The following is a 17588-nucleotide window of genomic DNA, read 5'->3' on the forward strand; positions in this document are numbered from 1 at the left end:
TAAACATTTCTTTAGATGGGTATCGGAATTCATACTGTTGTGGGAAATTAAAGGGGGAATTAGACAACTATTAGACAATGAAATTCCAAAAGTTAAAGCTTTGTAAACATGAAAGCACTCTGTGCACATATGTCAAAATCCACAAAGTAAATATCTTTAAATCAACAAATCGTATCTGTTTTTACTATTCATTTCCGAGACTATTTGTTTAATTCAAAAGTCTAATTTAAAAAATCAATGGATTTTGAATCCAAGTTCTCAAACTGTTTTTCTTACTTTGCATATTGTACATTTTAGTTATTATTCATGGGAATGTTTTTGTTGGTTGGTTTGTGTGCGTGTGCGTGTGCGTGTGCGTGTGCGTGCATGCAGTGAAATAAATGTTTGCTGACATCTACTGACAAACATTTAATTCTTTAAAGCCAATGTATCAGTGATGGGCAACCTTCGTGGACTAGTGGGCCACATAACTAGTGGTGGGCTTGCAGCCCAATAGGGTTCCCATGAGATGCATGTGGAGTATGGGAGCAGTCTGGGGGGTGCACAGGCCACAGGTGAAACCCCAGTGGGTCGCATGCGGCAATAGGGCTGCAGGTTTCCCACCACTGCTATATATAACCTTTCCCCTCAGCCCACCCAAGCTGTTCAGATCCCTTCCCTGACTTTCTCCTACATTAAACTCATCTCTTCTTCTTCTTCTTCTTCACCTTTACAACTCTGCACAATGCTACTCTTTAACTACTATTTCTGTTTTCTGTTCCTTCCTATTTCCCCTCTCCCCAGCAGTGTTAACCCATTGGGGGGGGGGTCCTAACCAGAAATATTTGGGGGGGCACCACACAAAACACAAACTAATAATTAATAGAGGGCCCCTTGGAGCTGCACAGGGCCCTAAGCAATAGCTTAGTCTGTTTATGCCTAGCACCAGATTTGCCCCTAGGCCTGTAGACTGTGCTCCATCCAGCATTATCCCACTCTTATCTATGCATTTTTCTCTGTGCTATAACTTATGCTTGGGACAGTCTCTTTCTCAGTGCCAAATGTTCTTCTTCTCCTAGGAATCCCTCCTTAAAGCAGATATCCTTCTAGGACATATTTCAAGAATAGTACACCAATAAAAATGGTAAGGAAAAATATGCATGCTACAGGGAGATGAAATCCACAGCCCTGGGTTACATCACAGTGTCTGATTCTGACTTCTAGTGACTTGTAGCAAGAACAATCTCTGCCTTTTGATCCCATACAACACTGACAGTGCTCAACACTGAATTAACAAGAGAGGGGATCAAGATGAAGTAGTTGAACCTGTGTCTGGATTTCCAGACCTCCCACAGTTTAGAGATGTCTTTTTCTCTTCCTTTCTCCCTCCTTTTATAAAGAGGGAGGCTATCTGCTAAATTATGGGCCAGAGCAGGGATTAGATCTTGGAGAGCATTTGGAACTGGAGTTTTGGTTTATCATATGCAGAACTAGTAGTGGCATCTATAGTTCAGATTACTTTACAATTTCCATTATAAGATAGTTTTCACTTGCTTATAACCATGACAAACTTCAACTATTTGAGCTGAAATGTCCAGTGTTGGGTGTCTGACACACGCTGAATATTTTGGGAAAGTTTCAGCAAAAATGACCATGCCATTTCTGAGACTGAGTTTGGGGGAAAAATACCTTTTTTTAGTCCCCATCGATAATTATTTGGCAAGGATCCAGTGGAAACAATATGAAGTGTTCCTGTAATGAAAGACTATAGTTCAGGTGTTCTCAAACTTCATTGCACCATGACCCCCACCTGACACCAAAAATTACTTCATGATCTCAGGAGGGAGATTGATGCCTGAGCCTGAGTCCCACTGTCTTAGGCAAGTGTGTGGGCAAAGTCAGAGCCCCACTGCTTCGGACAGGGTGGTCAAAGCTGAAGCCCAAGGGGCCTGGAACATGAGCCCCATCACCAAAGGTGGAAGCTCTCAGGCTTTGGCCCCGAGAGGTGCAGTTTGGGCTTCAGACCCGCGCCCCAGCAAGTTTGTCAGCCTTGATGATCACCTTAAAATGGAATGGCAACCCACTTGGGGGTCCGTATCCACAGTTTGAGAACTGCTGCTGTAGTGTAACGCAAGCGTGCAAGCAGGCAGAACCTTAATTCTGGAGTTTGTGACTTTGGGCTGCTTGACTTTGAAATCGTGTAAGCTACAAGAATGTAGCTTTTTTTCAGCATAACAGAAAAGAGGCTGCCCTTGAAATGGGAATCCGGAGCTGCGTTTGGATTCCCACATGTCACAACTCCAGATGTCAGAGACTCCAGAGTCTGAAGTGTGCTCTGGTTCTGAAGCACACACATCTCCTGATTTTGGGGGTGCCAGATGTGCCATAGCCCATCGCACCTCAGAGGCAGGTGGGGGAGTCTCCTAGCTAGTGAGTTGTGTTCTGCAGGGCTATCTACTTCCCTGGCGCCTGACATTAAGTCAAGCCCCAAAAGTTCCTTAATGAATGCGAGTGCCCCGCACAAACATGGCCGCCTGGGTGTGGAATCCGGAGCGCCCCGCACAAACATGGCCGCCTGGGTATATGTGTGTGGAATCCGGAGCGCCCCGCACAAACATGGCCGACGGAACTACTACGACTGCTTGTGTGCCCCGTGCAATATGGCCGCCGTGCCCGGCACAAGTATGGCCGATCGACGCGTCAGTTGTGCTAAGAGGTTAAAGGTGATAACGGCGGGGAGGGGGCTGGTTCCAGGAAGATGGCAGAGAGCGAGCGGCAGACGGGTAGGGGGGAAGCTCCGCAGGGGGCGGGGGCAGCAGCGTGGTGCCCTGCAGGGGAGTGGGGCTGCGCTGGGCAAGGGTGCTCCATAGTGGGTGGGGCTGTGTGGTGCCCAGAGCGGGAGAGGCTGGGTGGTTCCCTCTGTGGGGCAGGGTCCTGTGCCCCGCACTGCGTGTGTGTGGCGGGGAGGCTGGGCGCTGATCTCTTTGGGGGCAGGAGATCTCTGTGCCCCATAGGTTGTGTTTGTTGGGGGGTGAGGCTGAGTGATGCTCTCTATGGGAACTGGGTGTCTCTGTGTCCCATGGTATGTGTGGGGGAAGGCTGCATGATGCTTTCTGCACGGGGGTCCTTTCCCCTGTACTGTGAGGGGAAGGGGCATTTGAGCAATGTGCACTGTGCGGGCTGATAGTCTCTGTGCACCAAAATTGCGGGGAGGTCCTGGGCCCTCAAGAGTCTGTGCCCTGAGATGGGAAAGGTGAAGGGGGGGAGTCTGTAATATAGGGTTCCCTGCTTTTAAGTAGGAATGGGCTCTTGAGGAACGGTTACTGTGCTTTGGAGTCTCAGGGTGTGGGGGAGCAGGTTGCAGTGCCCCTCTCTGCGATTGTTATTCTGATGGCCTAGACTGAGAGCCCCAGAAAGATTGATGCTAGTCATGGGGGCAGTTATTCTCCCCTGGCTCACTGGTGAAGACTTAAAAAACAATGGATAGTCCTGCAGCACCTTAGAGACTAACCAAAAATGTAGATGGTATAATGAGCTTTTGTGGGCACAACCCACTTCTTCAGAGGAATGGAGTTAAGGGGTCCAGGGTACAAATAAATAGCAGAGAGAGAGTGGGGATGGGGAGGGAAAGAGAGAGGGGAAAATGGGGGGAAAATATTGTCAATTAGTGACTATGCTGTATGAGGCTAATAGAGTAGGCTCTAAGTACCTGGTGCTTAGCTTTTGATGTCATTAGGGTGTGGAATGTAGTGGCCCATCCAGTCCAGGTCTTTTTTTAAGCCTTGTTTCCAGGTGTCAGACTTATACATTAAACCAAGTTCTGTAGCTTCTTTCTCGAAATGGTTTTGTAATAGTCACTTCTAGATCCATTCGTGAGTGCCCGTTAAAATGTTCCCCAATGGGTTTCTGTGTATTAATATTTTGAATATGAAAAAACTTAAAAAACAACAAATAGTCTGGTAGCATTTTAAAGACTAGATTTGTGAAGACTTGTACAGGAAGGAGTAGCTGGTAGCAGGGTCATTAAGGACATAATAGTCCAGTGTTTCTCAACCAGTGGTACGAGTACCCTTAGTGGTACATCAACACAACTGAAATTTGGAGAAAACTGAATTTTTGTTTTAAGTTTTATAGCGCTTTATTATTTTTGTATTTTTTACACCCAAAAATTCCATTGCCTGCCTGGCTATTATTAAGTTGTTTAAACAAATGTGTTGCAATGGTAGAAAAAAAATGGTGTGTCTGAAAACTGTAGGTACTGGAGGTACTTATAATTTTTAAAGGGTACTTTATGTAAAAATGTTGAGAAACACTGTAATAGTCAATGGTGGCTGTGCTTCTTGGGGGCAGCAGAGGGGATGTGAGGGAAAGGTGGTTTACTGAAGTTGTAGTTGGCACCTTGGACCTGTCTGTCACCTGCTGTTGCCTTGGGCAGCTGCTATTCTAGGGATAGATTTTGGTCCTTTTGCTGCTGCTGCTTTTAATTCTCCCCAGAGCACTGTTCCTTCGCTCTTGCCTAAAAGTTGTTGTGTGTGTATATTACGGTAGCCCATTTTGTGCTAGGTGCAATACTACAGCTAGCAAGAGACAGTCTTTGCCCCAGAGGCCTTGCTTTCTAAATAAGAGGGGTGTTGGAGGGGGGTTAGGGAGCACAGAAAGAGAAAGTGATTTGCTCAGTGATGGCAGAACTGGGATCATAGCTTGGGCCTCCTGAGTCCCTGTCTAGTGGCTTATCCCCAGACCGCACTGTCTCTGAATCTTCCTCTGCCCTCTTACGGGTGATCAATATTCTTGGTAGCCAAAGCTTTCCTTCATCAGTGTACTGGGGGGTTATTGAACTTTCTGTTTATTATAATTGATTTTAAAGCATTTTAAAAAAAACTTTTACACTAATGCAATATTTCTGGATACAAATAAAATTCCACATGCACTCTAACATGCAGGGGGAAATTAAGGGACAGAAGTTAAATGACTTTCCTAAGGCAGCACACTGAAGCTGTGGCGGAGCTTGCAATGGAATAGTTTTGATTCCTAGTCATCTGGTGTGATTCTAGAGAGTGCGCCCTTCCTGGAAAAAAAGGAAGAACCGTGAACACTTTTGGGCAGTATTATCTGGGCAAGTCGTTATAAATGTTCAGCTTTTGTTAGAAAGTGATGTTTTAGAATTTGCTGTTAGTGCTAAGAATTTTTATTGAAGACAGTGTTGTCTCAGTGCTTGATGTTGGACAAAAGATTTGAAATCTTCTAGGGCTGAAAGTATTAATTGAGGATATTTCATGCTAAATATCCTCTTGGTTTTCTGGTTCATGGTTGTTTGCTGTATTGCATCTTGATTTTAAGCTTGCTTATGGAAACATAGTGCAAATGTGCCTTTAACCTTGTGGCAGTGTTTCCAGCTCTGCAGTGTCCTCGCATGGGACTGCAGGCTGAGACTAGAACCAGTTGTTCACCTTGGACTGCAGAGGACTTGGGAAAGGAGTGACCCTTATATTGGGATTTATTTTCTTTTTGTGAAAGCTCACGGAAAAGAGGCTTCTGGCTAAGTGTGTACCTGAGTGGGGAAGCAGGAATGTTGCTGATGTTATGCATGAATTATTTGCATTTATATTGTGCCTGCCATCCCAGGATCTCAAAGTGCTTTACAAAGAGCCTCAATTCTGTCCCACAGTTAAAAGATGGTACTTCCCAGCCTTACCCTAAATCCAACCTTGGGACAGTGGCACAGTACTGAGAGAAGAGTGCCACCTACTGCATTATTGATGCTTTGTCTTCACTGCTTGAAAGAGGATTTATTTTTACATGGAGTTGGCTCCCAATGTAAAACCACAGTCTCTTAGGTGCTCAGGGCCACTCGTTTTTTAAGTTACAGACTAGCACTGCTACCCGTCTGAGACATTTTGTATTGAAGACCTATCCTAATGCTATGATTGGCATGATGCCTACAAAACACTGAACAATGATTAGACTGGTGGTGTGCTGAGACCACTGCCTATCATGCTGACCAGGATCGTCTCATTGTTTACTTGTATTCTCCCCCCACCCCCCAATCTGTTGTCTTTTGTTTTGTACTGATATTGTAAGTTCGTTGGGACAGGATGTGTCTTTTTGTTCTGTGATTGTATACTGCCTAGCACAGTGGGATCCTGAGCCCTTACTAGGGCTCCTTGGTGCTACAATAATACAAATAATAAATAATAATGCTATTATCTGCAGTCTCCTGGGATGTCTTGACGGGGGAGGGAGGTCAACTGTAAGGTACTAAGTAGACCTGACATGGATTAACATGTGAGACCTGACAAGATCAGAGCACAGGGTGTGAACATTAAAGCACTTTTTGGGCTGGGAAAATGAACATTGACTTCTGAGAAGTGGCTGGAGTTAAAGGGCGAGTCTTTAATAGTCTTTAATGTTTAAACTCTCTCTCTCCCTCATCTTGCAGGCTCCCCAGAGGAGGCAATAGCTCCCCTCTGCCAAAGCTTCATGATCCCCAAAAAGGAAATAAACATGGTTCCTGACATGGCCAAGTGGAAACGCTCTCAGGTATGGAATTGAGTCTGTAAGGGTATGTCTACCCTACAGGATAAGGTCGAAGATACGCAACTTCAGCTACATTAATTGTGTAGCTGAAGTCGAAGTACCTTTCCTCGACTTCTGGCATTGTCCACACTCTCCCTTCAAGTTCCCTTACTCCTCGTGGAAGCAAGACTACCAGCATCAACTGGAGTGCCTCTCTCAGTTCAAATTAGTGTGTCTTCACTAGACCCGCAAATTTGAACCCTGGAAGATTGACAGCAGCAACTTTGATCTTCTCTGTAGTGTAGACATACCCTTAGGAGCTTGGTGTGTTCCAGGGGCAGCATTTGCATGGAAAAGGCCAATCCTGGTTTGGGCCTAGGTAATTGCTCCCCCCCCCTTTTTTTTTTTCCTCAACAACTTTTCCTCTGGTCCCTCTTTCCCCCGCCTCTTCTTTACTCTACAAGTTTGAGCCTGGAGTACTGGCACCTTTTTTCTTACACACAAAGCACCATCTTTACCAATCTGTAGGATTAGACAACACAAAGTATTGTCAAGGTAAAATGCTTGAGCCATGTCTACACTCTCACCTTTCCTACTAGTGCAGGTGAACAGTTTTTTCCTCTATACAAGGACTGAAAGCCTGGAAGAGGAGGAAAGCGATCCCTCTGTGAGCTTTGATCAGCACGCAGTCGCTGTCTGTGCTTCAAGAAGATCTGTACGCCTCATGATCATGTTGAAACATGTTGCTAGCAGAGTATTGGGCATGTTTTCCCTTAGCAGCCCAGACAGGGTGTGGCCTGAGAAATGTGACTGTGGTTAAAATGATTCTGCTCTCACTGGGACCATGGTATTAAAACCTATCTACAGATGGTAGCAATTGTGACATGAAAAATATTCAGTCAGGTTCTGATAAATAAGAAATGTAAGGTCCCATTTATGCTGCAGCTAAAACAGAGTTAGAGGACCTGGTTACAATATGGTTAGAGGTTGCAGAGCTATAGCTTTGGCTAGCTTAAGGCTTCAGTCTAGATGTCACCAGGTATACTCAGGATTTAACCTAACTGTTGTGATGGGTGTCTCTACTCAGGCTAGTGCAGGCTGAGCCCAAAGTGTCATGCTAGGTGGACTAAAACTATTAGAAACATCACTTTCATAAGTGTTCCCCATTCCTGCATAGTAAGTGACTTATAACTGTCTTGATATGCCCACTCTTGTCTTTCAAACCATGCTAGAACCTGGTTTACCCCTGCAGTGATTGAACTGAAGTTTGACATGGTTTCGAACATAGTTTTCTGTCTAGTGTTGATAGGGCCTTTGATTATAGCCCTGTCCACAGAACAGAAGTATCCATTCAAAACTTGGTTTTTGGGTGAGCCATGATAGAGCATGTTGTGTCCTTTTTTTTTTTTTTTTTTGTCTGATCCTTTAAATCTTAACTAAGTTCAAAAACAAAATTTTAAGTGCAATCCCCAAACATAACTTCTTAATGTTGTTATAACATAGCTTTCTATCCTCAGCTATGTTTATGATCCATCCTATCACACTATAATATGATCCCTGATATAGTAGTTCTTAGACTTGAGGTGACTGGCAGTCTAGGTACTAGCCAAGAAACAGACAGAATTTGGCCCTTTCTATTGTTGATGTTGGAGAAGGGAGATGAAGATATGTTAGTTCTGCTGGCACAGAAAGGCTATTAGCAGAGGTTTTACTACTACCACAATTGCAGTTGGCACATTGCTATACATTGAGACAGCTTCAGGCTGTCTGTGCACTTGACTTTTCCCATTGTTAAATACCTGTCTCCCTGTGTATGTGAACTTGTGACAGGTGGCCTGTTGGTCAGTCCTGCTCTTTTTGGACTAGACTGAGACCATTCTCTTTGTCAGCAGAACTGTTTCGTTAGACTTTAACCTCTCATCTAACTGGTCTGAGTGATGTAATGATTTTGACGGTTTTGTGCATTTCTTGAACTTGGTGCCCACACGCAATGTGGTATCTGCTCCAGCACATTGTGACCAACACCCTTTTCACCAATTTGATTATTTTTTCTCTTGTGGAAGAGACCATTTTAAATGGTTAAAAAAACCAAGAATATGAGTCCTGCTTAGAGGGCCTGTAGTGACACTGGGGTGACTGTTTGTAATGATGTCTGCTTAGCTTGGTGGAGAAAAAATGGCTGCAGAGGAAAGCGCACAGTTCCTCAGGTAAATGTTTAGGCTTGAAGCCCAGAACTGTCAGGATCTGTGTTCTTGTGTCTGTGGTCCAAACTTGCTGCTGAGGTGTGGAGACAACAGGGTGGGAATAGCTTTTGGATGGGGACCAAGCTATGATGCCATCAAAGGGTTTTAAATGATAATAAGGTTTAACAAAGGCTTGTGACGGAAACCTCCTTTTTTTTCCTCTTCCCAGGGTTTGTCATATTTTTGCCTAGAGCTTCTGTGGTAGGAAGTCATGGGGGCGGCAGGGGACAATGAGCTTGCCTGAAATGAAAAAAGCCATTCCCTACTCCTAGAGCTTTGTGGCACTTTCACCACTGTGCTTCCTAAGCAGCCTGACAAGACTCTGTATGCAATGCTTCACGAGCAGAAAGAAGAGAAAGATATGTGTTTGGGGTATCCTGTGGCCACTTCTCCTAATTGTGGGCAGTATGAAAGAAGGCCTAGTGCAGAGAGCGGGAGAAATTTGGGAGAAGCAATGTGGAGTAGGAAGAGACTGTGCAAAACCTGGACATAAGGAGCATGGATGTGGCATAGTAAGAGACAGGACCGTGGTGAGGGATTCAAGGAGGAGGGTCGTCGTTTGGGTTCGGTTAGTGTGATATCAGCACCGAGGGCTCAGAGTGCACTTAGTGCTGTTCTAGGAGTCCCCAAGGACAAGTCAGTAGCAGCAGAACAAGCCGTGTCCTGGGCTATCCCAGGAAACTTATGCTCTGGATTGGGAATCGTCTGTTGCTTTTTTTTTTTTCTAGGCTTCTCACACCGGCATTGCTTGCCTCCAAAGTAATTGTCAGTGCTCAGTTAACACCCCTTCCATTTGTGTTTGTTTGCAGGCATATGCGGATTACATAGGTTTCATCCTCACCCTGAACGAAGGTATCAAGGGCAAGAAGTTGACCTGTGAATACAAAGTCTCTGAGGTGGGAAAAGGGCCCAAGCCTGTTGTTTCCAATCTTGTACTGCTCAGCTTTTGCTGGTTTGCCTTCCATAGCAGGGCCCAGGGCTGCCATGGCTCCATTTTATTCTCCCTCAGGCATTACCCAAGCAGCCATGGTATGATAGAGCCAGCTGGGGGGACTACAAGTACCATCATGCAATGGGGCAGCGGTTCATTTGGTAACTAGGTGCCTTTTACTTACTCACAAAACTTAATTGAGGAAGCTGGGTTGATTAAGCAGTCAGGGCAAAGAAAAAGGTGGGGCCCTGTTCTGTCCACACGCACTACACTATTGCTGCCTGCTCTGAGCCAAAAATTCCATTATAAGAAGCCATCTTATTTAATGGCTGTAGTGGAGAATTAGGAGTCTTGGGTTCTGTTCCCACTGATATGCTATGTGATCTCTGGCAAGTCACTTGCTCTCTCTCTGCCTCAGGGTCCCCATCTTTCAAATGGAGTTATTAGTACTGACCTCCCAGCGAGGGCTGTGAGGTTTTAGTCATTCATGTTTAGTAAGCATTTAGAACTGAAAGATGGTCAAAGTCTTGTTCGCCCTTTCCCCTCGGTGCCAAGGTTCCTTGGGTTTCGTGTACCTTTGCCCCTGAGGGGACAGTTAGGTTTTTTTTGGACTGCAACAATCTCCCTTTCCTGGGTAGTTGTCTGGGCAGCAGTTACAACCACTCTTGGCCTTGGTGGGAACCCTGTCATAGGCTCTAATGACTATTGTTTGAACAAGGGGTGTGATGTAGAGAGGCTCTTTCCATGCAGCTAGCCTTGCTCTGCCATGCCTGAACTCTGAGCCCAGTTGGGCTCTGCCTTAAGCAGCATTGGCTCCTGTGAGCTCAGAGCAGACTTTTGTCTGAGTCCAGACTGTCTAATGCTGCACTTCGCTTTCTTCTAACTCGATTTATGAGATGTGTGCAGACTATAGACTGGGTAGGGGAAGGAGCTATGCTTGGACTGAGGTGCTTGCTCTAAGGACTGGTTCAGAGGTGTTCAGCCAGTCTTTAGAGGAAAGTAGGACACTAGTGACCTGGTTCCCCCTGGAAAGTTGTCTGTCACCTGGTGGCGTTTGTAAAAGTGCATCCCCTTGTGTGCAAGTGGGCTAAAAATTATCTCAGCCTGGATTCCACTACACTGACTGAGGTCAGAGGTGGACTATAGAGTGGACTTTCAAGGTTATACTGCAGATTTCCTCTTCCTGCGCATTACCCACTGGAACTTGTCATGTTTCTGTCAAACTAAGCAGTGGTGTAACAATGGGCTGTGTTTATTGTATCAATCACTGAACTCCTCATCTTCCACATGGCACTAGGCCGAGTCTAGTACAGAGCAACTAAGAGAATTTCTGGAGAACCCCTTATCCATTTCCAAATTTAGACAATCACAACTGTGCAGGTTAATGGGGCTGCTTAAAGGAGACCTGCAAGTGGCAGAGGAGGAAATGGACTTCTGCCCTGTCTGGTTGCTGTTTTCTGGGGGTAAGGAAGAGGTCTGGAAGAAACCTTTTTCCTTCAACATTTTGGTTCTTATTAGAGATGCCAGGGCTGGCTGTTCTTGTTCTGGGGAAAGTTCCATTGAGGAGCAGGACATGTGGATTAGAAACTCACTTGCCCTTTGCCGATAGAATAGTGATCTGGAATTACTACCAAAAACAATTTTCTTCCCAACTTTTATTAAGGCATTTGGTTACATAGGAACTGCCAAAATCCCCACATTTTAAGCAGTCTGAATAAAACCCATTCCCCCTTCCATTTATTCAGGGTTTGCCTGCCAAGTGTGCCTCTGTCATAGTTAGGTTGATCTCCAGTCATCACTAAAATCTTACAAAGAAGAGAGGGTAGCAAGACTGTTTTGTACATTAGCAATTCAAATCAGAATAATAATGTTAAACCCCAGTCCTTCACCCTTTCAGGCCTTTAACTATCATAAAAAAGCATAAATCTGTTCCTCTCACTCTTGGCAGATCCCCTTGAAATGGCTTTAGTGCCTGTGACAGGTATCAGATGTGATGTCAATAACTAGGAAGGTTGCAGGAAACTTATCTGGCTGCCTTCATGCTGAGCAGGTAGAAACCTGTGACTGAAGGCAAAATGAATCTGCTTTCCTCTTGAGTGGAGGGTTCCATGGGTTGCCCTGTTGATGAAGCTGCATCCATTTTCTTCTTGCTTCCCTACTCCCTCCTGAGGTTCCTCCTTCATCTTTGTATCTCCCTATCTGCCCTAAAACTTGGAACCCCTTCCTGTACCTAATGCTGTCCCTCCAATCCCTCCTTTGCATGCATGTCTTCCTTGAAGCTGCTCCCTTATTGGCCCATCAAAGAAAGGAGTGATGGGAGGGGAGAGAAGACAGACTATTGAGTGTCTGAACCCAGTCACGTACACCGGTCTTTCTCAGCTTTTTTTTTTTTTTTTAAATAAAGTATACCTCAAAAAAATTATAAGTACCCCTAGTACCTACAGTTTTCAGACACACACCCTTTTTTTTCCTACCATTGCAACACATTTGTTTAAACAACTTAATTGTAGCCAGGCAGCCAATGAAATATTTGGGTTTAAAAAGTACAAAAATATTAAAGTTCTGTAAAATTTAAAACAAAAATTCAATTTTTTCCAAATTTCAGTTGTTGATGTACCCCCTCAGATTTCTCTCGAGTACCCCTAAGGGTGCTGGTACCACTGGTTGAGAAACACTGATGTAGACTCATGGCTACCCCCTGAGACATTTGAACCCAGTGGTGTAGCTGAAGGTGTTACCCCGTGAAGTGAACATGCTTCAGGTGTGAGCGCACTTGGCTCCCACTGAAATCAAATGAATGCACTCCATGCCTCTCCCGAGGAGCTGCTCCACCTTGCAGGGCCAGACCTTCAGACTGTAACCTCTGTGGCACAAGCCTGGGTTTTCATCTTGCACTGAACGTACAGACTGCACTTAATAAATGAGCGGTCTGAGCATCTGCCTGTGAGCTGCATATGACTACCCCAGTGGAGACAGAGTGTCTGGCTGCTTGCTGGGAGGTGTTCCTGGAGCTGCATCCCAGGCCAATCTGTAACAGCTGTTGCTTTGGCATGTAGGTCTAATAAGGCAGGAAAGGGTTAATGTTGAGCTTTCAAGTGAGGCGCTTTGGGGTGAGAGAACAGGCAGCCTGCAGAGAGGTCTCAGTTCCTGTGATTTGTTTATTTGTGTTTGCCCACTTCCATCTCGCATTTGGGAATCCCTGCACCTGAGTGGCTGACACAGCTCTGGGTGACTTGCTTGGAGTCTAGGAGGGGAGGATGGGAAAGAGGCAGTCACTCTAGACACCAAGGAGCCTGGCTGCTTGGGCTCTAGAGAGAACATTGTCATCTGATCGCCTCCAGGTGGCTGGCTGGCTGCTCACAAGAGACCCTGTCACTAGGCCACTGTTCCATAGCAGGCGACAGGGTTCACCTTTGTGATCACAGGGCAGATTTTGGTCTGGGAGGGTGACAGGTTGCAAAATCAGCACAACAGAAAGAAGAGTGGTGGGGGAGGAGGGAGGATTTGCCCTTGCTCTGATGCCTGGGAAAGTAAAGTGAAAATAGAGCCTAAAAACTCAGCCACCCAAGACCATGCAGCCGTGGTGCCGATCTCCCAAGTTCCTGTGAGCTTTGCTGTTTCCCCTGGTAGCATGAGTTTGCTCTGCCCTGTTCATTCTGCTGGGTAATGGAAACCTGCCCCTTTTAATAAGCCCCCTTTCAAAAGGCCCCAAGCCCAAAATGAGCTGCGGCTCTTTAATTATTTATTGGCATGGCTGAGCCAGCAGCTGGGTCCTGCTCTCCTGCATTCAGCTGGGCTGTTTTTAATCCCTTTAAAGCGGGCAGCGAGGAAGGGATGCGTGACTCTGCCTCCCCTCCCTGAGGCCTGGAGGCAGAGACTGCAAGGGGGACAAAAGAAGAAAATCTCTTGCCAGCCATTTATCCAGCCGGCACCGGGCGCCACAGTCACAGCTCGGCGAGAGGGTTTGAAATACGGGAGCTGCTCGTAACGAGCTGCTGGCGAATAAATCACCAGCGTTATTTAATTATTTAACAAAAGCCACTGCCAGGGCCTCTCTTGTTAATTGGAGGGAAGTGTGGCAGCTAGTTCAGGCTGAACTGAAAAACAAGCCCAAGCCCTTTGAGGAAGGTCCTATCTCTGTGTTAGGGGTTTGTACAGTGCCTAGCACCATGGGGTCTGGATCGATGACTGGCTCCCTACATGCCATTGCAATAGAGACAATAAATAATAATAGTCTTGGCCCGCTTCACTCGAATCACAGGTGCTGCCCTGTCCCTGATTCCAGCCTGTGAACTTACAATGGCTCCCAGGTTGCATGTGGCCTGTTGTCTTACCTGGTGCATCTGCAGATGGCTGTGATTGGGCAAGGCCAGACTAAAGTTCTGCTATCCCTGCTTTAATCTGTCCTTGCCCACCCCCCAAGGATTCGGGGCTCCTTTGACAGCAGATAAATCCTAGATTCCTGCTGAATGACTCTATGCCGCACCCGACTTGTTTCCAGCAGCTGCTCCAGAGCCAGTGTCCAGAAAGGCACCCACTCAGCTAGCTGCAGATGCTACCAGAGACCTCTTTGCAGCGGAGAGATTGTGTGTGCGGGGGGGGGACGACTCGCTGCTGGTTCAAAGACAGAGACGCACTGCCTGCCGTCTCTCCTCCCCCGCCCCTCTAGTGGCACTTCAAGGGCTAGAAACTTGCTGGGCTCTGCTGTTTCCTAGGCCTCTTCTGACAAGCAGCATGAAGAATTGAACCACAGCCCAGGAGACCATCCAGCTTCACACGGTCGATGCCTCCAGCAAAGTCAAACCAGCCCTTGCTTTGTCCGTCCTCTTTCTCTCCTTGAAGGAGGAATCCCCTTTGGAGACCGTGGTGCCTCTGGTGCCAGTGTTGTCACAGTGGTGACCAGCGCAGCTCTGGCTGCCCCAGCTCGGGAGTGGAGAATCCCGAATGTGTTGGCAGGTGAATGTATCTGACAGTCACTAGCAGTGCTGCCTCGTGCTGCCTTCTGCAGCTTAATCCACTGATTGGAGGTTGGACAATGACCCTGCCACCAGGCTGCTGCTTGGCAAGAGATCCAGGGCCATAGTGCTTGCCCCCAGAGGGCTTCTGCTCCCTAGCTCTGGACCCAAGGGGCGTTTGCATGTCTTGGGCTCAAACGCTACAGCCTTGCAAGCTGGCTGCATTTATCAGCACCATGTTGAACCAAGCTCTGTATTGCCTGCCCGTCTCTGCCCTGTAGGTTTCTCTCAACCAAGGTTCCCTGTTGCTTAGAATCCTGCTTGTCCTTTGCTCTGCCCATGTCAGCCCTTCCTTTAACACCTTTACAGGCTGCCTCTCTCCCCATCAAAGTCAGGCCCCTCACCGTCACCTTCAGGGGGCTACACCTCTGCTTTTCGTGCTCCTCGGTGTCATCTCACCTCTCCTTCCTCGTCATCTTCCACTCTGTCGTCCCACCTCCCTCCTCTTTGGGATGCTCCCTCCCCTCCCCCCTCCCCTCTCACCAATCGCTTTTCCTCCCTGCTGTCAGATCCAATCTCTCCTCCTGTGAATCCTCCTTTGATTGAGTGAAACTGTTAGCGCTTCTGAGCGCAACCGTCTCTTGTAGGTGCACGTTTGTGAAGTGATATGTGCCTTGATCGTCTGATTTCTAGGGAGGCTCGGTAGCTCTGAAAATCAGATGCTGACAAGTATAAAGAGGAGGTCCTGATTGAAGTCTGGGCCTCTTTGTGCTAGGCACTATGTGAACACCTAGTAAGAGCCACTCTGTGCCCCAAAGAACTTGTAGCCTAAATAGACAGGGCAAAGAGTAAAGGGGAAACAATCCTCAAATGTATTTTAGTGTCTAACTCCCCTTGTAATAATTTGGAGTTAGAAACCTAAATGCCTTTGAAGATCTGGGCTGAAGTGACCTGACCAAGGTCAGCCAGCGGGTCAGTAGCAGTGACGATGCTTTCTAAACCATACGCTTGGTCCTGTGGGGAGCATTAGATCTAACGTGTGGTACAGAGCACAAAACTGTGTCTCGGAGACCCCTGAATGATGTAGCCCTGCCCCTCCAACCTGCTCCTCCCTCCCCATGTTTAATCAGGGTTCTCTTTGCAAGTATTCCAGCTCAGGACTTGCTTTTTATAAAAAAAATGAAATCTTAGGCTCTGGAGCAGTTAGGTGACCATTTAAAAATGTGCAACAACACAGCATCTTACATAGCTGTAGGATTGCATGGCGGGGGGGGAGGGGGGGAGAAACGGGTCTTAGCTCTTCCAGGGATTCAGCCTTCTCAAGCTGCTGACCTGGTTTTGCAGAGCCCAGGTCAGTATGGCAGGTGGGCTGCTGACTGGGCTATCCTTCTGATGTGAAGGGTTGGGGCTGGCCACTGTGGACCTTAGAGAGACAGTGTGTCCCATTATCCCCTTCCATCCCTTGGAAGGTCAATTTGGGGGTCTGTGGCTCAGTGCCAGGGGAATGTTGGCAGGCACAGATAAAACAAATGCTCAAGCCTGGGATAATGGTTTTAGGGTGACCGGCTTGCGCTTCTGTGTGAGGCTTTCTCCTCCTGTCTGATTGTGAGCTGTCACTCATTCTGTCCTATAGCCAATTGAAAAGCTGATGGAGCTCCTGGATACCCTCGACAGATGGATAGATGAGACCCCGCCAGTGAGCCAGCCCTCTCGCTTTGGGAATAAGGCTTTCAGGACTTGGTATGCCAAGCTAGACCAGGTATGTATGGGGTTAGGAGAGAGTCTCTTAGATATGGACCGACTAAGGGTGGCTTCTCCAACAAGAAATACATCCTGCAATCATCATGGAAAGGCTCCTATCCTCATGTTGTAGCTGTGCGGCCAACAAATTAACCCGTCAGCTAGCTGGTTAGATGGGGGCCATCTTTCAGGTCTTTTGATGTCAAGCCATTGGTGTGATTCATTAATTCCTGACCCTGGTGCTGGTTTGGAACCTTCACTGGAGCACAGCTCACCTTTACATGCACTTTGTCAGGCGCTTTGTTCCCTGGAAGTATTCCAAGGAGCCCCACTGACGGCTGTCTCCTTGAACCATCCATTGTGTCCTCCAGCCTGAAGATATGACAGCTTGGCCTGCCTCAGCTGAGAGTACTCCTCCCAGAGAGGGCTCCCTGGAGCCCAGGGAGGCAGAGCATGCGGTAGTGGGCATTTACCCAAGGGCTCCTTCAGGCCCCATAGACACACTGTGATGCGGTTTCATTTGCAGGGCAGTTAGTGCCAGCGAAAAGTTCTAGGTTGATGGCTTTGGAGCCTGAAGTCCTGTCTCTCTCTCTCCAGATAAGGATATAGGCCAGGCAACGACAGGGTAAGTGTCCACACACTGTTTCCCAGCATGCAGCAATCCTGCCCTGCAGAGTCCACCTCCAACAGTTGTAGGGGAATTCACACTCTGAGCCATCTAAGTTTGGGGTTCTCTGCTGAGGCTGCGAACAAGTGGGGGGGGGGGTCTGTCTCAGTGGCTTATTGGGATGGATGCTTTTTAAGTGGAAGAAGTTCTTACAGCAGGCAGGGGAATTCTCTTTGACTAAATCTCTGCCACGCTGACTGGTGACTTTCACCAGGGGTGGGGACCATAAGGCCTGGGGGCCAGATCCAGCCCCTGAGGCTCATGGCTCCCCCACCCTCGGCACTGGGGAACCCACGCTGGCACTCAAGCTCCTCTGCTGTCCCTCTGCGGGGCTGGAGCACACAAAATCTACTAGCCTGGGCCCACCAAGGCTCTGGTGTGTGAGGGGAATGTGGGGAGTGTCTTTCTCATTTTCAGTTGGGTGTCATGCCAGTGAGGTTTGTGGTTTGTTTTTTGTTGTTGTTTTGCTTCTCGCTTGTGCGTGGCACCTGATGGATTTTTCTGTGGGTCAGCAGCCCCCAGCCCAAAATAGGTTCCCCACCCCTGACTTACACATT

The 17588-nt window shown here is 47.3% G+C and overlaps 1 protein-coding gene across 2 annotated transcripts in view; it reads left to right on the plus strand.

Annotated features, from left to right (window-relative positions):
* The first annotated feature begins 2624 nt into the window (after positions 1–2624).
* The window catches only part of PTPA (protein phosphatase 2 phosphatase activator), a 38268-nt gene continuing 23304 nt past the window's right edge, over positions 2625–17588 (plus strand). Inside the window, exons 1-4 of one of the 2 annotated variants that reach the window (XM_006128333.5) lie at positions 2625–2762; positions 6419–6519; positions 9548–9634; positions 16258–16383. In XM_006128333.5, the coding sequence (XP_006128395.1) occupies positions 2738–2762; positions 6419–6519; positions 9548–9634; positions 16258–16383 (339 nt within the window). In that variant the 5' untranslated portion in view covers positions 2625–2737. The remainder of the gene's footprint in view (positions 2763–6418; positions 6520–9547; positions 9635–16257; positions 16384–17588) is intronic. The other variant, XM_025187369.3, reaches the window with a different exon arrangement.

This window comes from Pelodiscus sinensis, chromosome 23 (assembly GCF_052426305.1).
Source record: "Pelodiscus sinensis isolate ZL-2025 chromosome 23, ASM5242630v1, whole genome shotgun sequence".
Lineage (NCBI taxonomy): Eukaryota > Metazoa > Chordata > Testudines > Trionychidae > Pelodiscus > Pelodiscus sinensis.